This window comes from Anolis sagrei, chromosome 6 (genome assembly GCF_037176765.1).
Source record: "Anolis sagrei isolate rAnoSag1 chromosome 6, rAnoSag1.mat, whole genome shotgun sequence".
Classification (NCBI taxonomy): domain Eukaryota; kingdom Metazoa; phylum Chordata; class Lepidosauria; order Squamata; family Dactyloidae; genus Anolis; species Anolis sagrei.
In genome coordinates this window covers 18,647,404-18,672,496 of record NC_090026.1, presented here as the reverse complement: position 1 = coordinate 18,672,496, position 25,093 = coordinate 18,647,404, and the positions used below count along the sequence as shown (strand labels likewise).

The 25,093-nt window shown below is 42.2% G+C and overlaps 1 protein-coding gene across 1 annotated transcript; it reads left to right on the top strand.

Annotated features, from left to right (window-relative positions):
• The first annotated feature begins 990 nt into the window (after positions 1-990).
• On the top strand, positions 991-24,122 carry LOC132777861 (germ cell-specific gene 1-like protein). The gene is made up of 5 exons (XM_060780376.2): positions 991-4,751; positions 10,599-10,646; positions 15,829-15,981; positions 19,970-20,081; positions 21,572-24,122. The coding sequence occupies exons 1-5, from the start codon at positions 4,442-4,444 to the stop codon at positions 21,918-21,920; spliced, it is 972 nt and encodes a 323-aa protein (XP_060636359.1). The 5' UTR covers positions 991-4,441; the 3' UTR covers positions 21,921-24,122.
• Positions 24,123-25,093: the final 971 nt, after the last annotated feature.

Here is a 25,093-nt window from a genome sequence, read left to right as displayed (position 1 = left end):
CATCAATCCACATCTGTACATCTAAACTAGCCTCACTTTCACACAGATATAGATTTGGAGGGAGGGGAGGAAAATGTGGCATAATGTAAAATAAATCATGTGCAGTTAATGTTTCATCAGCCCACACAGTCTTGCCAGAGAAAGAAAATATGCCACACAGATGAACAATAACGAACATGTAGTTTACTCTTCCTAATTCAGAACAACATATGTACAATATGATCAGTTGCATCAACTCACTAAATGTCCTTTCAGAGAGATTTAAAATGGTATTTTGTTGTCCATATGAACAACTTTCTTTTCAGCAGCCAAGAAACAAATCAGTCTCTCTCTCTCTCTCTGCTTCTCTTCAAACTGTCTCACTTTCCACCTGCTAGCTCAAACCTGAACAAAAATGTTACAGTATCCAAAAGTCCCAGGCTTAGCCATTTCCCTGAGCATTGTCTGGGGGGTTAGAGAAGATGGCGCCGACAAGACAGGACGTGATTTAATGGGCTCTGGAATTTTTGTTTTTCTTCCTCTCCTTGAAATGGGAAACAGAAAATGCAGTAGGACAAGCCCCAAATTAATAACACACCATAAGGCTTCTAAATGACTGAAAAGTGATGAACTCTTTGGGGAGGGAACTGTGTGTAAGCTTGACTTAAACACCCTGTTTGAAAATTACTAAATGTCCTTTCAGAGAGATTTAAAATGGTGTTTCTTTGTCCATATGACTTTCTTTTCATCAGCCAAGAAGCAAATCACTCTGTCTCTCTGCTTTTCTCTTCAAACTGTCTCTCTTTGCACCTGCATAGCTCAAACCTGAACAAAAATGTTACAGCATCCAGAGTCCCAGGCTTAGCCATCTCCTCGGGCATTGCCCAACCAATCAGCTTCATGCATCTTATTTTACAGTTGTCTCTCACACACATTAACTGATTCCTTTGCATGTTCCAACAGAAAATACATTCTCAAAAGGCTGTAACATTTGTGAAAACTTCCAGCTAGTACACAGCTGTAACCACATTGCTGCAATAACAACTGAATAAACATCTGCACAAAATGTTTCTGGCTGGAAAAAAAAGAGCTAAAGATTTTGGTCTTGGGAAAGGTTTCACTTTCGAAATAATGATCCCTCTGTGGCATTGATCATCCAACACATTAACATGCATGCCTCCCCCCACCCCCCAATTATTGACCAGGCTCCCATTATCTTTCCAGTGCTGTTCAAGTTGGCTGTCTTTTTCTTAGTTCTCTCCCTTTTTCTTTTCTCTGTCTCTCATTCTTGCCTCCCAGTCAGGAGCTTTCTTTCTCTTTGCCTTCGTCCACTCCATCCCTTCTGACCCCAGCTGCTCCCTCATCTCTGCATCCAATTTCTCATCCTCTCTTGAGAGCCCAGCCTATTGCAAAAGGGGAGACCAAAGCCCTGCTCTGTGTGATGCTCTGCCCTCTTCTTCTCCTTCTCCTCTTTCCTTCCTTTCCCCTCCCTTCCCGTTTATTAGATGCTAATCCCTGGCACTTGGCACCAGTACCCCCTTGGCACTAATGAAGAGGTTTTTTAATCAGCTGCCGCCTCCACGCTTCTCTCCTGATTCCAATCCCCGGGGACTGTGCCGCGCCAGAGGGTGCCGGAGCTCTTTGCTGCCTGCTCATTTATCACAGTGCTGATGCCACTTCTCCACTCCGACCAGCTGCCTCTGGAGGAACCTCCTGAGTCTTCCTGCTGTGCAGCATTTGGGAAGCATTCTTTACACTGCACAGGTTGAACCCTTGGGATCGGTGCTTCCTTGCACATCTCTTTGCCGGAGGGACGCTGGTTTTCCTTGGGACAGCATCTTGTGAGTATCCATTCTTCACTGGGGGCAAACCTCCAGGCGACGTGTCTCATTGTTCTCCAAGTTTGGTTCTCCTGAACATTTCAAAGTCAGTCTCCATCCATCAAATCAACTGGAAGAGACTCCAGGTGAGACCAGAGACACGTTTGGGGACACCTATGGGGCAACCTTCTGTCCAAACTGTAAACAAAACTATTTCTGAAGGGGAAAAAAAACCTGAAACTTCCTGAGCACCGCGTCTTTTCTGCTTCTTTGATAATTTGGATAACAGGACCAGGTAACCTGCCACCAGGCAAGAACTCTGAAGCTACATCATCACCTTCTGTTGTTTAATGAGGAACATTTTGGATGCTTTCCCGAATTTGGTCATTTATCTCCTAGAGAGAACAGACCAAAAGGCCCTGTCCAACGTTACAAAAGGTTTCTTTTCTTTGGATCACTTTGGCAAAGCGGTTCACCTCCAGAAATGTATCTTGCTTAATTTCCTTGCATTTTTTTTAACAGCATTCTAATTCTTCACCTTTGTACAAACTTTGGGTTTTCTCACTCTTTTTGCGACAGCCGTTCCATTCAGAAGGTTTCAAGACAGAGAGAAGATTTCACGCCACAAACGACTCACTATCTACCTTGCTGTGTTTTGATTTTTTCTTTGTGGTATACACTGAGAAGAGAAAGCAAAACTGCAGTCTCATGTGAAAGGACGGAAGGCGATTTTTGAAGGGAGACAGCAATGGATTCAGGACAGAAGGGAAGAGATTGGATTCCTTCGTGCAAGAGGGAAAGTGGATTAGGATATAATTCTTAAAGGAGGAAGAACAAGCAAGACTTCTGAGCTGTCTGATCCCCAAAGAACAAGGCTGTGTGGGTGTCGGGGACAGAAGCACGTAACCCTATTGAGGCAGATGGAAGACAGTTTCTTACAGAAATTGGGAAGGCCAAAGGAAAACCCCTGACAGGAAGGATAAAGTAGACTAGATAGGAATGGAGGGGAATTGCAAATGATGATAGTGGTTCTTAAAATAAGCAATAGATATCTTTTAATTTCTGTTCTACAGAAGCAAGTCTGTCGGAGATTAGGAGAGTAAACTTTCAGGCTCAGGGATTATGGGCCCTTTGGCCTGATATTTGTAGTAGCCAGGTTCCTAGTTTAGTAGCAAAAAGGGTCCAGAATGAAAGGTGTTTGACTTAACAGGATTTTGCAGAAAACTACTTGAAAGAGCAGGGTTTGTTGTCTTGGATCTTGCTCAATTCTCTAATGATCCTTCAAAGAATGTTTGGTGCTTGCCAGGTCTGTACATGCTGACACTTTTGGAAGTTTGGGGAATGTCCTTTGGAGGTTATCTCTGAACTTTTCCTCATAGTGGAAGATCAGAGCCAGGTCTGTACATGCTGACAGTTTTGGATGTTTGGGAATGTCCTTTGGAAGTTATCTCTGAACTTTTCCTCATACTGGAAGGTCAGAGCCAGGTCTGTACATGCTGACAGTTTTGGAAGTTTGGGAATGTCCTTTGGAAGTTATCTCTGAACCTTTCCTCACAGTGGAAGATCAGAGCCAGTAACTTCCAGATTGCTAAGCTCCAAGATAAACCTGTCAACTCTTGACACAGTTCCTTCAACTGTGATGGAATGTTTCCATCGTCAGTCCTTCAGCCGTTATCCTAATTCTCTGGGGGAAATTCTTGCTCTGAAACTACTGTATTCCAGTGCTCTATATATCTCAGTGCACCTGTGCAGTGCTCAGACCTTAGCAGATGCAATTCTGTGTATGGGGAGGATGGCATGTTAGGGTGAATTCCTCTGCCCATTCAAAAGAGGCTTTATTACTTGTGTGTGGGAGGGGGAGATCTAAAATTACTCATAACTCTAGGGGATTCTAGAGACATATGCTTTAAACTCATCAGCACTCTTTAAAATATCTTAAGGGATTTCAGATTTTAATTAGAAAGATTGCTTAATCTCAGTGAATGGGCTATAATTGGTTTTTAACAAGACTATTAATGATTTTTTGTCTTAATACGGTAAAGAAAGGAGACAGGGTTAGCAATTAGTGAAAGTTTTAAAGATCTCTTTAAAGATATCTTTAGCAGAAACTGAACAGCTTGTCAATAATTACTCTTTCCACAGACCTTCAATCATAATCTGGAGAGTTAAAGAAAATTGGCTCCTTGCCCTCTGTGTGCGAATTCATTCACCCTAATTCCTATCTAGGAGAATATAGCTGATTTTATTTCCAAATGCACTCTTCCTAAGGCCCTAAACTCTCTTTTCTGCATTGAAGAAGCTCTTTCTCTGACCTTACTTTCTCAAGTTACTAGCTCTTAAGAAAAAGAGGTTAATTGCTGATAGGATTTCTAGTTTGTTAGTTACTGCTTTTCTGTGGACATATTTAATGGAAAGGCTATCATATATAAATAAGGAGGCACAAATTATGGTCACAAGGAAATCCGCTCTCTTGTTCTTTACGAATGGAGAAACTTGGTCAAGAATGTCTTCTGTACAGCTGAACTTGAAAATACCAGAATTATTATTCCACTGAGCATGACTTTCTGGTGAACTGGGGAACTCAGGTTGGGCTTCAAGCAACAGAACCATCAACTCCTGAATTTTCTTGGAAAACTGGGACCATGATTAAGCTAAGCCGAAGGTCTCGCTCAATGCTGTCCTTGGGCCTCAATTCTCTTGCTCTCTGCTTTTCGGTGTCGGCTTTCTGCACCAGCTATTGGTGCGAAGGGACCCACAAAGTCGTCAAGCCACCTTGCCTCTCAGCTGTCAAGAAAGGGAACTGTGTGCCTGTCAACAGCAATGACACAATTGAGTCGAATGTGACTATGGACCCACATGTGGTCCAATACATCTGGGAGACGGGTGAAGACAAGTTCTCTTTCCGCTATTTCCACACGGGCTTCTGGCTCTCATGTGAGGAACATCATGGAGGTATATAATGGGGACATATTTCAAGGCAGTGGGTTCTGTTGTGGTGGAAGCAATTATTATTGTTAGAGCCAAGTCTACAGGGATTAAAGGATGGGAAAGGAATGGGATGGGTGGCACATCAGGTTAGCAAAATAAATAGAAATGATGGACTAGTACAGAGACATTTACTGCAGCTACCACATGTAGAGGTAATGTTTTCTTTATCCCATCCTTCACTGTCCATTTCTTCCTGTATTGTCTCTTCTGTAAAGGCCAGAGGGCAGGAACCTGTCCTCTCACTACAAAATCCCATCTTCATGCATGATATCCATCATCCATCTACAGCAGTGGTTCCCAACCTGTGGTCCATGGACCACCATTGATCCTCAAGAATGAAAATATGGTCCATGGCCTCACCATTAGTACACCACTGCCTCAAAACCACACGGCAATGAGAGTGACTGGTCTCACAAAACCCTCTTATAGTGACGGGGCAACGGGGATGTCGTAAGGGGAGAGGTTGACTACCCATAAAAGATTACTACTACCACATCTAGATTATTAAATATGGTTTTCTGTGGGCAGGCAGATAGTGACTACTGGATGGCATATGTTCTGTATCAGAAACTAGAGCTGATATGGTCTATCCAATGCAATTTTCTGAATCAGCACCCCAAAGAACCAAACAAAATCTAAAGTTGACCAAAACTGATTTGTAACCCTTTTGGTACTAATGTTGGAGAGTGGTCCCTGGTCAAGTGGTCCCTGGTCTAAAAAGATTGGGAACTACTGATCTACATCAATTATGCAATTATGATATGGTGGTTAGAATATGGGATTAGTGTTGAGAAATTGTCGTTGATATTATGTGTTATAAAATTGGTTTCGATTTATGGTAACCTATGAGAGAACAACAACCTGAGCTCAAGTCATGTAAGGTCAGGACAATGGTCTCTCTTATTGAGTCCCTCCACCTATAAGGAGGTCTTTCTCTTTTTCCTATTGTCTCTCACTTTACCAAGTGCTATCATTTTCCCCCACTAAATTATATCGTATCATGATATGTCCAAAGTACAATCTCCTCAACTTAGTAATTTTGGTTTCCAGGGAGAGCTCAGGCTTAATTTGTTTTTTGGCCCTGCTTTTCTGCATTTCTTTGTTGTAAAAAGCACTGCATTACTTTGTTGTAAAAAGCTGAGCACTGGTGTGATTGCATGGGAGAGTGGTGTAATCAATGCCTGATAGTTACTTCAATATTTGGTGTCTGGTTTTGAGGGGTTTATAATGTAGATTGATAATTTCCAGACTGTATGGCAATCTGGAGTAAAGGTAGGATGGCTGGATAGATAGATAGATAGATAGATAGATAGATAGATAGATAGATAGATCGGCAGACATTTGGACTAAGTGTATGTGTGTGTGAAACTGTAACAAAATGTTGCCATACAGAGTCAGGAATTCCCCATTCCAAGATGCTTCATTCTGTGATTCCACCCATTTTCTCACCGTCCCCTCCCCAAATTATATTCATTGTTACGTGATCCTGAATGTTCTTAATCCTGAACTCTTTGGAGTTTTCTGTCCGCTAAAGATTTTCTTCCCACCTCATGATCTTTTTTCCTTGTACTTTTTCACATCTTATGTTTTCTTCCTCTATCAAATTAGTTTATGTTTTTGCCTTTTTCATCTTACTAGTGTATTGGCTGGGTTTGCTATTAGAGGTAGCAGCAATAACACTGTGGCTTGTGACTGACAGGCCATTCCAGGACAATTAGGGGAACTTTATTTTTTCTTGTCTAGGAAACGCATATGAAATTCATGGGGTCACCATAAATCAACAGGTGACTTAAAAGCATACACACACATGGACAATTCCAGATCGTTTTAAAAAGAACTGTGAATTCTTGCAATATAGATATAGCTGTATACACCTTGACATCTTTTCTTGATTGCTATTGGTGCCATACCCAGTTTTACAATGGGGTTGCTATTTGTGGAGATTTCTAGGAATCCCACTAGGGCTATTCCATTTTCAAAAAACAGGAGTGTGGTTTGCTGAGAAAGTCTAGATTTTCCAAAATATTGTTTTGTGCCTTCAAGTCATCTCTGACTTTTTGTGACCCTATCCCAGGTTTTTCTTATCACGATTTGTTCAAGGGGCTTTTATTTTTGCCTTCTTCAAGGGCTGAAAGAGTGTGAGTTTCCATGGTTAAGCGGAGATTCGAACCCTGGTTTTCAGAGTTCCAGAAATGGCTTGAAGGCACACAACATAAGTGGAAGATGCTGTCCCTCCTGAGGCCCTGCTTTACCACCAATCAAAACTACAAATGAAACTAGAATAGCTTTGGGTCCAATTTAGCACTTCATATGCAGTGGGTTAAACCCTTGTGCCGGCAGGACTGATGACTGACAGGTTGGAAGTTTGAATCTGGGGAGAGCGCAGATGAGCTCTGTGCTGTCGCACGCTTGGCCTGTGCATTAGACTGTAGACAGGACATAAATTCTCTGTGCCCAACGGGACGCTGGGGCTGCCTCAGATTAAAGGCCCTTACATTCCCCCAAACAGAGTCTTTAGATTGCTTAAAGTAAATCCAACAAAGTTCTTTATTGAGGAAAACAAACAGGTACTTTCAAGCTTTCTTAACAGTCTATTGGCTCTTGCAATCTTGTTCACTGGGAACAGGCACTATCTTCATAACTATATACTAACTAATGGGGAAATCCTTAACTTCTAATCTGGGCAGTCTGTACTTGCCTCTGTTGGCGTGGAGCCCCTGCACCCGGTACCAACTGCGTCTGGCTTCTGTGAGAGACCCTTACCAAGCAGAGCTTTGTAGACTTCCAGGGGAAAAGAAGGAGTTCAGGTTTCAGTGATGGCTGGCTGAAGTCCCTCAGCAAAGGAGCTGTAATGCTGTATGATCCTTGGGCAAGCTGTGGGCTGTAAAACCCTGGCCAAGCTGTAGAGCCTTTTCTCCCTGGCCAAGCTGTAGAAGACGAAGCTTTCTACAGGAGCTCTAGGTTTTATGTGCTGTGCGTAAGGCTTCTCTGTGAGAACTGACTCAAAAAGGCTCCTATTCCCTCCAAAACTAAAAAAGGGGTGGGACCAGGGAACCTAACGATAATTGACAGGTGGCTTGCCCTATGATTGCAAACTATAACATGAAGCCACCCTGCTGCAAAATCCCAAGCCTGGGACTGCAAACAAACATTTAATGCAAAGCAAACAGAATTGGAGCTCCTGGTACAGCTGTACCACCACAAGCTCTCTCTGTCAGCTCCAACTCCCCATGCGGGGACATGAGAGAAGCCTCCAATAAGGAAGATATTTGGTTATTAATTTATTTATTTACTTACCATAATTGTATACTGCCTTTTCCAGGCAGTTTACAGTCGACAAAAACATTAAGAAAACATTAAAAAAAAACATTAAAACATTAAAAAAAAAAACCTCTGGACAACGTCCTTGCAGATGGCCATTTCTCTCATACCAGAAGCAACTTGTAAGTCGCTCCTGACATGAAAAAAAATGAGACAAGGAAGAAGAGACAAGGATTAGAGTCTCTACAGCAGAGTTTGTATGGGAAAAAAAAAACATTTGGAGAATAACTCCCAGCTGAGCTAGAATTATGGCTCTGTTCTCCAGGCTATAATGCATTATTGTCATGGATGTAAGAGATGGTTCAAAATGTTTTGCTCTCAGAGATGAAGAATGAAAAGAAAGGCTCTCTCAGTTCCATGTAGTCGCCTCTGGATGAGAAAGGCAGTATACAAATGCTGCAAACAAACAAATAAATAAATGTAAAAAACGGATTGGTTGGGTTGCTGTGAGTTTTCCGGGATGTATGGCCATGTTCCAGAAGCATTCTCTCCTGACGTTTCACCCACATCTGTGGCAGGCAACCCCAGAGATTGTGAGACCCTTCTCATAAATGTACAACAGAGTAACTTATTAGCAACAGCATGAGCCAGTACCAGTAGCTCAAAGTGATAAAAAGAACAAAAACACACAGACCTCACAACCTCTGAGGATGCCTACCATAGATGCAGGCGAAACGTCAGGAGGGAATGCTTCTGGAACATGGCCATACAGCCCAGAAAACTTACAACAACATGCAGACCAATGTCATATTTTCCTTAGGAGGCTTTTCTTTGTAGCAAAATAATATAGTTGCACTATTTACAATAACAAGGTTTCCATAACACAAATAAACAAATACACAGTAGCTTTACTCACTCTCCTTTGGATCACTGACTGTAACAGGCTTCTGCCTACTCACTCTCCTCAGGACGACACTAGCTTTGGCCCACTGACTCTAACAGGTTTTGGCCTACTCACTCTCCTCAGGATGACACTAACTTTGGTCCACTGACTATAACAGGCTTTAGCCTACTCACTCTCCTCAGGACGATACTAGCTTTGGCCCACTGACTGTAACAGGCTTCGGCCTACTCACTCTCCTCAGGACGATACTAGCTTTGGCCCACTGACTGTAACAGGCTTCGGCCTACTCACTCTCCTCAGGACGACACTAGCTTTGGCCTACTGACTGTAACAGCCTTTGGCCTACTCACTCTCCTGACGATGACACTAGCTTTGGCTCACTGACTGTAACAGGCTTTGGCCTACTCACTCTCCTGATGACGACACTAGCTTTGGCTCACTGACTGTAACAGGCTTTGGCCTACTCACTCTCCTCAGGACGACACTAGCTTTGGCCCACTGACTCTAACAGACTTTGGCCTACTCACTCTCCTCAGGACGACACTAGCTTTGGCCCACTGATTCTAACAGGCTTCGGCCTACTCAATCTCCTCAGGGCGACACTAGCTTTGATCCAGTGACTCTAACAGGCTTCAGCCTACTCACTCTCCTCAGGACAATACTAGCTTTGGTCCACTGAGTGTAACAGGCTTCGGCCTACTCACTCTCCTCAGGACGACACTAGCTTTGGCCCACTGACTCTAACAGGCTTCGGGCTACTCACTCTCCTCAGGGCGACACTAGCTTTGGTCCACTGACTCTAACAGGTTTCGGGCTACTCACTCTCCTCAGGACGACACTAGCTTTGGCCCATTGACTGTAACAGGCTTCGGCCTACTCACTCTCCTCAGGACAACACTGGCTTTGGCCCACTGACTGTAACAGGTTTTGGCCTACTCACTCTCCTCAGGATGACACTAGCTTTGGTCCACTGACTAACAGGTTTCGGGCTACTCACTCTCCTCAGGACGACACTAGCTTTGGCCCACTGACTGTAACAGGTTTTGGCCTACTCACTCTCCTCAGGATAACACTAGCTTTGGCCCACTGACTGTAACAGGCTTCGGCCTACTCACTCTCCTCAGAACAACACTAGCTTTGGCCCACTGACTGTAACAGGCTTTGGCCTACTCATTCTCCTCAGGACGATTCTAGTTTTGGCCCCCTGACCCTAATAGGCTTCAGCCTATTAACTCTTTCACTGCTTGACTCACATTTTTGTAATACATTTTTAATATTTCTGACAATGATATTAGGCGAGCATATATGTGGTTGTGTTTATCCTGTTTACGACATGGTTTTTAGGAGGTGCATGTTATCTCAGTTAAAGCCGAAGCTGGACGCCATATTAGTGGCAATCTAATCTGATGGCTGGTCATTCGTAAAATTTCCTTTCAGTGATGTGGGCACCTTAACCAAGGTGAATCTGAGTTCTTGCCATACTCAGCACCTTGTTCTTGTTGTTGTGTACCCTCAAATTGTTTCTGACTTATGGCAACGCCAAGGTGACCCTATCATGGGGTTTCCTGGCAAGATTTGTTCAGAGGCTGTGCCAATTCCGGTTAAATCACTGTTGTCTCCTTCTGTGTTTCTTTCCTGCCTGCCAGCGGAGAAGTGCCGGAGCTTCATCGAGCTTCCCCCGGAGTCCGAAAAAGGTGAGATATTGGAAGTCAGAGCAGAGCAAATTACATTCAAAATGGACATCGTTGTTATGAATTTTTAATAAATATAACTTCAAACACAGGAAATCAACTGCAGCCTTTAATTTGGCATTCTGTGGAATGGGAAAAAAGCTGGAAAATAGTTCCCTAAAGTCCAAATTTGGCTAAAGCAGGTATGGGCAAGCTTTGGCCCTTCAGGTGTATTGGACTTCAACTCCCACCATTCCTAACAGCCTACCGGCTGAGGGTCACAAGTTATGCAGACCTGGTTTACAAGGACCATATAATAGGTGATTCCTGGCTCAACAATAGTCCATTTGAGAAAGATCCTGGATTCTTCGTGGACAACAAGTTGGACAAGTTGAGCTGCTCCAAGTCACCTCTGGGCTGAGAGGGGCGGTATATAAAAATATAGTAAATAAATAAATAAATAAATAAACATGAGCCAACAGTGTGATGCAGCAGCTAAAAAAGCCAATGGGATTTTGGACTGTAACGAAACGAGTACAGTGTCGAGATCAAGGGTCCTCAAACCTTTTAAACAGAGGTCCAGTTCACAGTCCCTCAAACCTGTCAGAGGGTTGGATTATAATTTGAAAAAAAGCATGAATGAATTCCTATGCACACTGCACATATCTTATTTGTATTGCAAATAAACCCCCACTTAAAACAATATAATTAAAATGAAGAACAATTTTAACAAATATAAAAAAGGTAAAGGTAAAGGTAGTCCCCTGACATTAAGTCCAGTCATGTCTGACTCTGGTGGCGGCTCCTTAACAAATATAAACTTATTAGTGTTTCAATGGGAAGCGTGGGCCTGCTTTTGGCTGATGAGATAGGATTGTTGTTGTTGTTGTGTGCTTTCAAGTCATTTCAGACTTAGTTTGACCCTGAATGAGGGCCGGGTAAATGACCTTGGAGGGCCTTATCTGGCCCCCGGGCCTTAGTTTGGGGACCCCTGGTCTAGATCGAGGGACGTCATGGTGTCTCTCTAGTCTACTTTGATCAGACCTCACCTGGAATACTGTGTCCAGTTCTGGGCACCACAGTTCAAAAGAGATATTGACAAACTGGAAAGTGTCCGGAGGAGGATGACTAAAATGATCAAAGGTCTGGAGACCATAAATCCCTATGAGGAGCGTCTTAAAGAGCTGGGTCTCTTTACCCTGCAGAAGAGAGAGGAGACATGATGGCCATGTATAAATATGTGAAAGGATGTTCTAAGGAAGAGGAAGCAGACTTGTTTATTGCTACCCTGGAGACTTGGACTCAGAGCAATGGGTTCAAATTACAGGAGAAGAGATTCCACCTGAACATTAGGAAAAACTTCCTGACTGTAATAGCTGTTCAACAGTGGAACTCTCCGCCTTGTAGTGTGGTGGAAGATCCATCCTTGGAAGCTTTGAAACAGAGACTGGATGGCCATTTGTCAGTGGTACTTTATGTTTTTCCTGTATGGCTGGGGGTTGGACTAGATGGCCCATGTGGTCTCTTCCAACGCTATTATTCTATGATTCTATGAAATGGCAGTATAGATCCAGCCTGAGTTTCACTGAGGCAGTTGTCACATTCTATCTAATGGTAGGGCTGGCCCCATAAAATACTCTTAAATCGCAGCTGGTGATTGAGACTAAGACTTTCTACATTGAAAACAGTTGTGCGCAGCGGAACCTTTTCCAAAAGGACAGGGTTAAGCCCATAAGCCGTGGAAAGCAATCTGGTCTCTCCAAGTTATTGGTTTTGGCCATCCCATAAATTCCCTGCCTGCTGTCCCGCCCCATGTGCTATAATAAAGGCAGAAACATTCAGGAAAGTGATAGCAAGTGCAGTAGATAAACTTCCATCTATTAATTTTCCTCTGGGGTTGTTATTATTTATTTTAAATTACACGGAGCGTGCATTACCTATAAAATATTATGATGTAGTATTTCATTGTTGTCTGCTGCTAGATATATGCTCAATAAACATCGAAAATCAGAAATGGAACTTGCAAGGACGAAAGGGTTGTTTACAGTGTAGGAACTAATGAACTGAGTGAAATTAATGATTCAAGCAGAGCAATTTTGTACTTTGGTTATAACAATGTAACACACCTGTCACACCCTACAGTTCCTCAATGGCATATTTCCAGGGAGGTATCCATACTAGTATGTTACTACAACTATGACAAGAAAGAATCTTGGTGCAGTTTAAAGGATAACAATATTTAATAAATAAATGATATTGTCAAAGGATTTCATGGCCAGAATCACTGGGTTGTTGTGAGTTTTCCGAGATGTATGGCCATGTTCCAGAAACATTCTTTCCTGATGTTTAGCCTGCATCTATCACAACCTCTGAGGATGCCTGCCATAAATGCAGGTGAAACGTCAGGAGAAAATGCTATTGGAACATGGCCATACAGCCCGGGAAACTCACAACATCCGAAATAAATGATGCTCATCCTTAAAGCAAATAGTCTTAATTGTTATTTCAGTCGACGTGCCTGGACTACAGGATCCAACTATCTTCTTATAATTCAGAATTTGCCAGTCGTTTTTGACAGTCAGCACTTTATAGCAGGAATATGAATTTAAAGATATATGCTTATCACAAAACCAATTTACTGTAAACAAATTAATTTGAAATTAAATTATGCATTGCTAAGTATTTTAAACTGCCGAGTTGCTGAACTTGCTGACTGAAAGGTTGGCAAGTTCGAATCCAGGGAGTAGAGTGCGCTCCTGCTGTTAGCCCCAGCTTCTGCCAATCTAGCAGTTCAAAAACATGCAAATGTCAGTACATCATAGATACCACCTCGGAGGGAAGGTATACACGGCTCCATGTAGTCATGCTGGCCACATGACCTTGGAGGTGTCTATGGACAACACTGGCTCTTTGGCTTAGAAATGGAGATGAGCACCACCCACCAGAGTCGGACATGACTAGACTTACTACTTCATCACAGTAGAGCAGTGGTTCTCAACCTGTGGGTCCCCAGATGTTTTGGCCTACAACTCCCAGAAATCCCAGCTAGTTTACCAGCTGTTAGGATTTCTGGGAGTTGAAGGCCAAAACATCTGGGGACCCACAGGTTGAGAACCACTTTAAATCTGGTTTCTGCCTTCTGCAGAATTCTGGGGTTTGTAGTTTAGTGCGGATGTTAAAAAGTCTCCTCCCTAAACTACAAACACCAGAATTCTGTAGGAAACAGAAACCGGATTTAAGTTGAATTCATTCACTAATGTGATGAAGTCATAAATGTCAGGGGAAACCTTTGCCTTTATTAAGTATTTTGCAATACTCATAAATAACAAGAATGAAAAATACTCCCTTTCTCTATTTATATGCTTTTACAAAACATTTGTTTGCTCTACATGAAGGCTGTATACATATCTCAGCTCCAGTCTGCAGTATCCTGTCCTGGTTTGACCCTGTCAATGTCACACTCGCCTGCTTTAATCCAAACTCAAACTGGTCTTGGAAGCCATATAGTTCCCCACAGTGAATCAGCTTGGTACAAAAAGTTGTTCCTACCATATTCACTGGATTAGATAATGTTAAGTAATACGACAGCAGCAGCTGTCTTTTCTTTCCTCACCATGCATGTGGCTATATCCCAGGCTTGGGCAAACTTTGGCTCTCCACGTGTTTTGGACTGCAACTCCCACAATTCCTAATAGCTAGTAGGATGATAGGAATTGTGGGAGTTGTAGTCTAAAACATCTGAACAGCTGAAGTGTGCCCAGGCCTGATATATCCGCATATCAATATAAATTAATGAACTCCTATTGGCTGGTGCATATACCTGGGAAGTTAACAGGACCTTACCTGGACATTACATTTATCCTCAGATGTAAATGTAATTGCTCTAATCACCTTAGGACACATTCACTTTCTCTTTTCATGGCAATCAAGTCATTAGTTTCTTCTCTCCTCCATAAGACATCCTGTTCTCTATTTCCTCAGCTCAAAAGGGCACCTGCCATTCTACAAAGTGATGCTGTACAACAAGTTGTAGGACATTTTTCAAAGATACATTACACTACCTTCAAGTATACAGATGTATGGTTTTCCTCATACAAACACTTATAAACCAGAATAATGCATTTGTGTGGGTATGTGCAAATCACCTGTCAACTTATGCTGGCCCTATGAATTTCATAGGTAAGGAATACTAAGAGGTGATTTTGCCTTTTCCTTCTTCCGATGGCCTAAATATCCCAAAGGCACCAAGTTATGACTAATCTTGGAAGTTTAAGTGTATAAAATCCAGATTATCTGTTTTGAAATGGATTATATGGCATTATAGAATCAGATAATCAAGTTCAAAGCAGATAATGTGGATTATCTGCTTTGATAATCTGGATTATATGGCAGTGTTGAAAGGGCCTAGATTTCAAAAGGAATCAACTAGCAAAACTTCCTCTGAGTATTCTTTGCTTAAGAAAACCTTATGAAAATATTGGGTCACCATAAGTTTTCAGGCAACTTGAAGGCACATACATGAACACATAACATATGTAAAGGCTAATACGTTAATCCATTTTAGTGACTTGTAGCAGATATTAATACATTTGTGGGTTGCTGTGAGTTTTTTGGGCTGTATGGCCATGGTTCAGTAACATTCCCTCCTGATGCTTCGCCTGCATCTGTTGGTGGGGTCTGGCATCAGTATGCTTGCCCACAATGCCCTGCCTCATGCACAAAGGCAGAATTGTTTAAAGCTACAGACTATGCAGTCGCTGTTGCCTGTTTTTGGTCTAAAATTATTTAGCTGCCTGCGCTCCCTCTCTTTTATCAGTGTGAGAGAATTGGCCATCTTCAAGGACGTTGTCCAGGGGACACCCGGATGTTTTACCATCCTGTGGGTGGCTTCTCTCATGTGAATGCTTTTGACACAAAATAAATAAATCTTCAGAGGTCTGCTGGAGGTGAGGCAATTGGGGTGTATATATACCTGTGGAATGTCCAGGATAGCAGAAAGAACCCTTGTCTGTTTAAAGCACATGCGAATGTTGCAATTAGTGAGCTTGAATTAGCATTTAAGTGGCCATGAAGTTTGCAAAGTCAATCAGTGAGGGTATCTGCATAGAGGTAGCCTGACCATTAGTATTTTCTTTCATTTAAAAACTCTGGGACTTAGAGTTGGTACTACAGTGCTAATCCTCCTCTCAATGTTTCCCTCTGTCAGGGGTACTGTGGCTTTCTGTTGCCTCAGAATTTCTTTATATCATCCTCCTGACTGTGGGCTTCTTGCTGATGTGCTTGGATGCTGTCTACTATGCCAATTTCATTGACGGACTCAAGATCAATGCTTTCGCTGCTGTGATCACCGTTCTCTCAGGTATCTTAATTAAGAGCTTGCAATGTTTCTTTCAAAATGAACTTGTTGCAACTTATTCTCACATGACTTGTAAGAGCAGTCTGGGCAAGAAACTGGTTGAATAACTGTCACCTTACCATTACTATTACTACTGTGCTGTTAGAAGATGCAGAAAAAATGCTCCTTGGTTCCCCCATATGGCCAGTTCAGATATTGCATGTTAATGCTTTTTTTTTTGTCGTGTCAGGAGCGACTTGAGAAACTGCAAGTCGCTCCTGGTGTGAGAGAATTGGCCGTCTGCAAGGACGTTGCCCAGGGGACGCCCGGATGATTTTTGATGTTTTTATCATCCTTGTGGGAGGCTTCTCTCATGTCCTCGCATGAGGAGCTAGAGCTGATAGAGGGAGCTCATCCGCCTCTCCCCAGATTCGAACCTGCGACCTGTCGGTCTTCAGTCCTGCCAGCACAGGGGTTTAACCCACTGCGCCACCGGGGGCTCCATGTTAATGCTGAGAAAAATGCCAAAAGTATTGGAAAGCCAACATTTCTGGACATAGCACGAAGCATGCACTCAAGTGACCCTTCCTCCTCTCTTTTCCATTTCTCAGACTGAGGGCCCTTCCACACAGTCATATAACCCAGAATATCAAGGCAGAAATTCCCACAATATTTGCTTTGAACTGGGTTAAGTCCACACTGTCACATATTCCAGTTCAAAGCAGATAATGTGGGATTTTATTGTACTGTGTGGAAGGGGGCTCGGGCAGCACATAAAGAGTGATGGCAAACAACATATACAGTAATGGCCATTGCATGCAGAAAAAGTAAATGCATTGCAAATATAAGTACTTCATAAAGTAACATATTAGAAAAATGAATTGCTTCCTAGCTTTGATCACAGCCTAAACTTATACAGAAGCTACCCTACCATTTTATATCTCACTTTGGCTGTTGGATCTTGACGTTTTAGTGAAATATTTAGTGAAAAGCTTAGTCATAAAATTTTGTTGTTGTTGTTGTTATATCTTTTCTATCTAAAAAGAAACCCAAAGTGGTAACATAAACAAACTGCAAAGCCTAAAGTCTACTCACAATTGATTTACTTGGAGAAGTTCTTATTTTTAGGTTAGTGATCTGTATGTTGCACTCCAGGCCTGGAAACACCCATGACCGACCACCGCATCATACAAGAGTCCAGGAATATAAGCAAACAGTTTATTGTAAAACATATAAAAAGTAGGAATAAGAAAGGAAAATATATAATCAAAAAAGGTTTTGCAACAGGTGATAACCAAACAACAATCCAAATGTCTCATAAAGTTCCAGAGGTGACAAAGTGCAGGAACAGCTAGAAATCACAAGTACAGCATAACTCCACAAGCAAGAAGCTATAAGTAGTAAAGATTTGTACAGAAGTACATGAACAAGAACATAGAAAACTTCTAGGATATTAAAATCCAGAACCAAGGCTTGATTTGAATAATGAACCAGAGAACTCAGGCTTAGCTTCTCACTCAAACGCAGTGTTGCCTGAACTGCCCTTAAAGTAATCAGCTTGTTGTTTAATAGACACCCATGAAAGCATTATGCTTCATAGAATCATAGAATCAAAGAGTTGGAAGAGACCTCATGGGCCATCCAGTCTCTGTTTAAAAGCTTCCAAAGAAGGAGCCTCCACCACACTCCGGGGCAGAGAGTTCCACTGCTGAACGGCTCTCACAGTCAGGAAGTTCTTCCTCATGTTCAGATGGAATCTCCTTTCTTGTACTTTGAAGCCCGTGAATTTTCTCCACAACTTTCCCACATAATCTCTCCGACTGACGAGATCTATTTTCGGCTCTGATTTGTAAATGAATACTTTTGTTGATCTCTGTAGCTGCAGGTGGTTTCTCCTGGGAACCCTCCATATCACTCAGCTCTTCACTCAACTCCTTATCTCTTGTTGCTCCTTCTGGCTCCTCTAACTGGCCTTGAGACCCTGCACTTTCTGAGCCAGTTTTCTCACAAAGAGAACCATCATTTCCCAGACCTGAATTTCCCGGACTTGAGGGCACATTACTTTGTTCCACAGGAAAGCTCACAATACTCTCTAGATCATCAGTTAAAGCCATCAGACTCTGGCTGATCTACATCACCATATTTGATTAATTTGATCTTTACACATTGCGGTGTAAAATAAATGGATCGAATAATTTTATTTACTTCCTGAACTAAATGTATAATTGGGAACAATAATTTACTCCCTGTTTTTTTTAAAAACAATTCTTTAATGTTCTGAAACAGTTTTGGGATTTAAGAAAAGCTGATAAATATTTTGTTTAGTTTTTGAATTATGGAGGTTAAGAGAAAATGCAATCTAAATTCAGTAATTACATATGCATTTCAAGGGTGTATTTTGGATGAATATATTCTTTAAAAAACCTAGAGCAATATGCAAATGGAACCAAACAGGCTTACGGGTAAATACATGCAAAATGGACATGGACCAGCAATAGACAAATTAACTTCTCCTTGCGAATAAATATATGTAAAGAAGCCGCGGGCTTGCTGGTGTTTTCAATAATGAAATGCATTTGAGGTGAGATTCTGAGTAATGAAAATGGCTGGCTGGCAGAAGATTAAGCATTCTGCCATCCTCTTCCTCAAAATATCGAGCTTCCTTGAGGCTGCTTTTCGTTCAAAATGAAAATAAAAAGTGCTTTGTTACATTTATTTATGTATCCCCTGTAGTTTGCTCCTGGAGGGTTATGGCACATGTTTAAATTCCTACATACGCATGTAATTCACAGCAAACTGTTCAGGCAGTTCAATAAAGGGCAGGCCAAGGTAGCTGGCATCATTTTGCAGCCTGAGTGATCGATGGATGGATGGCGTCTGTTCATTGCCGGAGGCAAAAAGGAGGGAATCTGAAGCCATTGGCTGGAGCACCCTAACAATCTGTCAAAATGGTGATTTTTTTTCCCTGTCCATTTGTGCAAAGAGCTTGGGAAAGTTACTATTTTAGATTACAACTCCAATAATCCCTCAGCAGGTTCCAGAGTCCAGAAACATACACTCCAACTGTCCTGATTTAACATGAACAGTTCTTTTTAATCCTTGGTTGTCTCCCTGCTTTTAAATTGTCCCACTTTCTCTCTCGAATCCTCTCACTTTCCTTCTTTGCTCTAGGCCTGATTCAATTGGTGTAAATTGAGTTCAATTAGCGAGGAGGGAAAGCATGAGGAGTCTTGTCCAAGCTTTAACCCCTTCACATTACACTATTATAGCACTCTAATTCCACTTTAGTTACCATGTTCTGCCCCATGGAATCTTAGGATTCTAAATTGTTGTTGTTGTTGTTGTTGTTGTTGTTGTTGTTGTTGTTGTTATCCTGCTTGTATTTCAATTGAGATGCCAAATGGAAAGAGCCTGGCCCCTTCTACACTGCCATATAAAATCCAGATTATCTGATTTGAACTGGATTATATGGCAGTGTTGACTCATATAATCAAGTTCAAAGCAGATAATGTGGATTATCTGCTTTGATAATCTGGATTATATGGCAGCGTCGAAGGGGTTCCACAGAACTAGAGTACTTCCCTAAATTACAAATCCAGAATTCCATAGGATGCAGCTGTAGCAGTTCTTTTTTTCATGTCAGGAACGACTTGAGAAACTGCAAATCGCTTCTGGCGTGAGAGAACTGGCCATTTTCAAGGACGTTGCCCAGGGGACACCCGGATGTTTTACCATCCTGTGGGTGGCTTCTCTCATGTCCCCACATGAGAAGCTGGAGCTGTCAGCAGTCCTGCCGGCAGAAGGGTTTAACCTATTGCACCACCAGGGGCTCCTAGCTGTCGCAGTTAAAGTGGAATCATAGTGCTATAACTGTGTAGTATGAACGGGCCCACAAATGAAGTTCCAAATCCTAGCTTGGGAGAGCATTCCTTAGGTTTGAGAAACACCATCTTATTATTTACTACTAGCTGCGTGTATCAAAAACTATAACTCACTGACCTTTTTTCAATAGGGCTTCTAGGCATGGTGGCCCACATGATGTACATGACTGTCTTTCAAGTGGCTGTGAACCTGGGACCAAAAGACTGGAGACCTCAGACGTGGTATTATGGGTGGTCCTTTGGGTGAGTCACCAGTCTTTGAGAAGAGAGCAATGCAAGCGTTTCCATTTTATGACATTAAACATCTTTCTCCTATAATTCTATGGACCACATAAGGATGGGGGGAAAGAGGGGCAGAAGACTGGAAGTGAAATGGATGGAAGAAGAAAGGGAATTTGTCAGACACTAATGTGGAGGAGTAGAATTTTTCAGATGAAAGCACTTCTTAGGATACATCTATGGTTTATTCCTATGACAAGAGGGCAGTAAACTCTGTTATGTAAAAACTGAGTTCAATTCTCTAGTAAGTCACAATGATAATACAGTGAGTTTGCAGACCATGTCAGGCAGAATGGCTATGAATTCAGGCTTCTTGTTTACAGGAGCAGCATGCCGATTGCTCCCCCAGCTTAAAATAAGCAGGAAATCCCCAGGAAGCTAATGTTTACAGTTGCCTATGAAGTGGGAATTCCTTGCTTGCCTGAAATGATAAAAACAAAAAACAGGCTTTTTTCTAAGATCCTTGCTTTTGGGGACTTTATCACACCCAACCCCCTATTCTACTACAATTGCTTTAATGTAGATAATGGAAATAATAATAATAATAATAATAATAATAATAATAATAATAGTAATACTTTATTTATATTATTTAATAATAATAATAATAATAATATTTTATTTATATAAATATAAATAAATAATACTTTATTTATTTATATTTATATGGCCCTTCTCCTCGTGGGTACTCAGAGTGGATTACAGTGTAAACAGATACCGGCAAATATTCAATGCCTTGTTACAATACAATGAGACACGCAAACACAAACCAAGGCAAGGGCTTCTTCTTTCAATTCCGGCTTTGGAGGTAATGCTCATCTCTGGCTCTGGGGAGGTGCTGTTCTCCATTTTCAAGCTGAGTTGCCTGTGTTGTCACCTCCTGGTTGTGTGACCGGCATGACTGCTTGGAGCGTCTTATGCCTTTCCCACTGAAGCGGTACCTATTTATTGACTCACGTTGGCATGTTTTCAAACTGCTAGGTTGGCAGGAGCTAGAGCTAACAGCGGGAGCTCACCCCATCCTGCAGATTTGAACTGCCAACATTCAGGTCAGCAGTTCAGCAGCACAAGGGTTTAACTAATTGCGCCACCAAAATCCTCAAAGTATTGTCTTGAGTACTTTCAGTATTGCATCTCTTTTGATTGAGCCAATTAACCATTCCATGGTCTTATGACCATACTTCCACACATCCGGACTCAATGCTATGGAAGCCTGGGATTCATAGTTTGGTGAAACACCCAGTCTTTGGCAGAGAAGGAAGACTAACACTTCGGTGATAGCGTAGCTTTGAGCCATGGCAATTCAAGGGGGTTCACATTGCATTAATTCTACAGTATGATGCCCGCTCTGATTTGTTATGATTATGTTGGGGGCCTAGATGAAAAGATGAATCTTGACTTTATCTCCTGCCTCTCTCTCGTCTTGCAACCCCTCTGTTTTCTGTCCATCTTAGCATGGCCTGGCTGTCTTTTACGCTCTGCATGTCAGCTTCTGTGCTGACACTCAACACCTACACCAAGACCATCCTGGAGTTCAAGTATCGCCGGCGGATTTTCGAGAAGCACACGGCATCCATGGGGAGCCTGAGAGGCTCTGATCCACCCGCTTTGGCCCCTGACCTCGAACGCTACCTGTGGGATAAATACATCTTCAGTGTTAGTGACTCCCTAGACTTTTCTCCCAGCCCCCCAGGCCCCATGGCTCCCTGCGTGGGACGCAAGGCCTACACAGGGGGTTATGCTGGGCTTGCTGGAGGTTACAGTGGGGATGCCGGTGACGAAGATGATGGGGAGCCATGCTGAGGAAAGGAACTTTGGATTGAAAAGGAGCCATCCTCCTCCTCTAGGCATCTGTGTTCTGCTGACTTTTCCATTGACTCCCACATCCATCAGATCATTGACCCCCACCAACACCTTCCCACTTTGACTCTGGTGTGGCATATGGTGGCTATTTCACAATGTATAGAAACATCCATTCCTTTTCATACACTCTTCTCTCCAGTAATTGTGCTAATTTTAGAGAAATACTAAAGCAGAGTTCTTTTAAGAGGTGGCACTCCATATGCGGAATGCTGTCCTGGTGCCTATGTTGTGGTCTTTTCTGTGATGAGCGGAGGACTTTTAATTCTCCCAGTGAAGTTAAGACCTGTTTTTAGCGCTTTTAGACCTTAGCGCTCTTCTATTTTGCTGCTGGTTTTTACTTTGGTTTTATATGGCATGGTGGTTTTTATCTTGTCTTTTTTTAAATCTGTGCTGTCTCTAGTGATTGTTGTTTCATTGTTTGTATGCCATGTTTTTAATGTGTTGAACCACACAGATGATAACTCTGTCTACTAGATCTAAATGAGGAAGGAAGCAAAGAAGGAGTTGAACCTAAGAATCTGAGAAATCCTTAGCTACATAAGCAATTGAAGCAGTAATTCAAAGCTTTCTTTGTGTTAGGGAAAACTACCCTAAGTATACAGTGTTCCCTCACTTATCGTGGGGGTTACATTCCAGGACCACCTGCGAAAAGTGAAAATCCAGAAGTAGGGAGATATATATATATATAGCATTCCAAGGGTGAGGCAGAAGTGAGGAGAAATTTGAAGGCCCTGCACACTTTTTTTTGGCTAGCTATAAGGAAGGAGCTATAAGGCCGTGATTTACATACTGACTTTTGTTTCCCCCCTCTCTTTTTTTAAATGATTGACTGTCTCTCTCCCAAGGAGGAGTGTGAAACCCCCTTCCACATGCCATCCTTGCCAGGACGCAAAACCCCGCGAAATAGCAGGTCTGCAATAAGCGAACCGCGAAGTAGCGAGGGAACACTGTATAGCAGAGCATCCAAAAACAAACAGGATACAAAAGTTGAGCATTAGCTCATTAGCGAGCAGAGCGTGAAGTACCATGTGATGTGGCTGTAAAGAATTAAGAGCTTAGGACGAAAGCATGCAGAGTCCAATCTTAAAAATCACAAAAAGTTTATTTACATTTTTTTTCGTGTCAGGAGTGACTTGAGAAACTGCAAGTCGTTTATGGTGTGAGAGAATTGGCCGTCTGAAAGGATGTTGCCCAGGGGACGCCCAGATGTTTTTAATGCTTTACCATCCTTGTGGGAAGCTTCTCTCATGTCTCCACATGGGGAGCTGGAGCTGACAGAGGGAGCTCATCCACACTTTCCCTGGATTCGAACATCCAACACATTAAAAAAAACCTACTAGGCACAATTTACTATAAACCTGTACTTTTAAAAAAAACACTGTAATAAGAGGGAGTTGAGTGAGAGCCGTGTTGCGTCCATACAAAGTTGGCATTTATTTCAGAGACAGTGTTTTAATGGACTGTGCCCTGTTTGAACTAGCTCTGTTTCGATCTTGTGCTTCAAGCATTAATGTGCTTTAGGCTGTCCTTTCATCTAACATCCTCCGTAATATTTATTGATAGCTCTCTATTGATGCATTTAAGAGATTTCTCCCACCCACCTTTCAGGAAACACTGCTGTGACAAATGAGGTTACAAAAAAGTTTTGAAATCCTTGAAAAGATCACGAGGGGAGGGGAGAAACAAATAAATTACAGTAATTAACTGTGGTCAATTACAACGTGATTGTTAATTACAATTAGAAGCTTGAAATACCCCCCTCCCCCTTACACACACAGTACGATGCATTCAGAAACAGATTGGAACAAGAATGTGTTTGAAAACCAATCTTGATGAGGCTGGTATATTTTGCCCAGGGAAGGAGTTCCAGAATTCTGGATCTACTACCAGAGCTTATGTTTTTGATATATGGCAGTATAGCAAGGCATCATGGCATGTATCTAGGAGCCCCCAGTGGCACAATGGGTTAAACTCTTGTGCCGGCAGGAATGCTGACCAAAAGGTCGGCGGTTCGAATCCGGGGAGCAGGGTGAGCTCCTGTCTCTCAGCTCCAGCTTCCAATGCGGAGATGTGAGAGAAGCCTCCCACAGGGTGGTAACACATTTGGGCATTCTCTGGGCAATGTCCTTGCAGACAGCCAATTCTCTCACACCAGAAGCAATTTGCAGTTTCTCAAATCGCTCCTGACATGGAAATAAAATGGCATATATCTCTCAGATAGGCTTTGGCTCTTTGTTTGGAGTGGATGCAATTTTTGTGTGGATCCATCAGACCTGCTTCTCTCTGGAAAGCATTGAGACTTTTGTATATAAAAAAGGTGACTAACCTTATACTGAGGAGTTGTAGCATCCATTTAATTGGATAGTTGCAGCAGAATCCTGTTTAGTCACCATAACCCTATCCATGAGGAGTGTAACTATCCATCAATGTGAGGCCATGATCCTGCATGCAGTTACATGGGAGTATAAGTCTCATGTAACTGAACATGGCTCCATGTGTTGTCGAAGGCTTTCATGGCCAAAATCACTGAGTTGCTGTAAGTTTTTTGGGCTGTATGAGACCTCCCAACCTCTGAGAATGTAGGTGAAACATCAGGAGAGAATGCTTCTGGAACATGGACTACAGCCTGAAAAACTTACAGCAACTCAACATGGCTCCATTCATCAATCCTGTAAAGCAGTTTTTCTCAACCTTCTTAAGGTCACGACCACTTAATACAGTTCTTGATGTTGTGGTAACACCCATCCATAAAATTATTATTTTTTGCTACTTCATAACTGTAATTTTGCTACTGTTATGAATCACAATGTAAATATCTGATGTGCAGGATCTATTTTCATTGACTGGATCAAATTTGGCAGAAATACCCGATGTGCCCGAATTTGAATACTGGTTGGGTTGGGTGTGTGTATGTGTTATGATTGATTTTGTCATTTGGGAATTGTAGTTGCTGGGATTTATAGTTAATCAGCAAAGAGCATTCTGAACTCCACCAATGATGGAATTGAACCAAACTTGGCACGCAGAATTCCCATGACCAACAGAAAATACTGGAAGGGTTTGGTGGGCATTGACCTTGAGTTTTGGAGTTGTAGTTCACCTACATCCAGAGA

Excerpts from the sequence above, each read along its gene's own strand:
- LOC132777861 (XM_060780376.2), top strand. The coding sequence starts at position 4,442 with ATGATTAAGCTAAGCCGAAGGTCTCGCTCAATGCTGTCCTTGGGCCTC. Across the intron at positions 10,647-15,828 it reads TCCCCCGGAGTCCGAAAAAG|GGGTACTGTGGCTTTCTGTT; the intron begins GTGAGATATTGG and ends TCCCTCTGTCAG. Across the intron at positions 20,082-21,571 it reads TATTATGGGTGGTCCTTTGG|CATGGCCTGGCTGTCTTTTA; the intron begins GTGAGTCACCAG and ends TGTCCATCTTAG.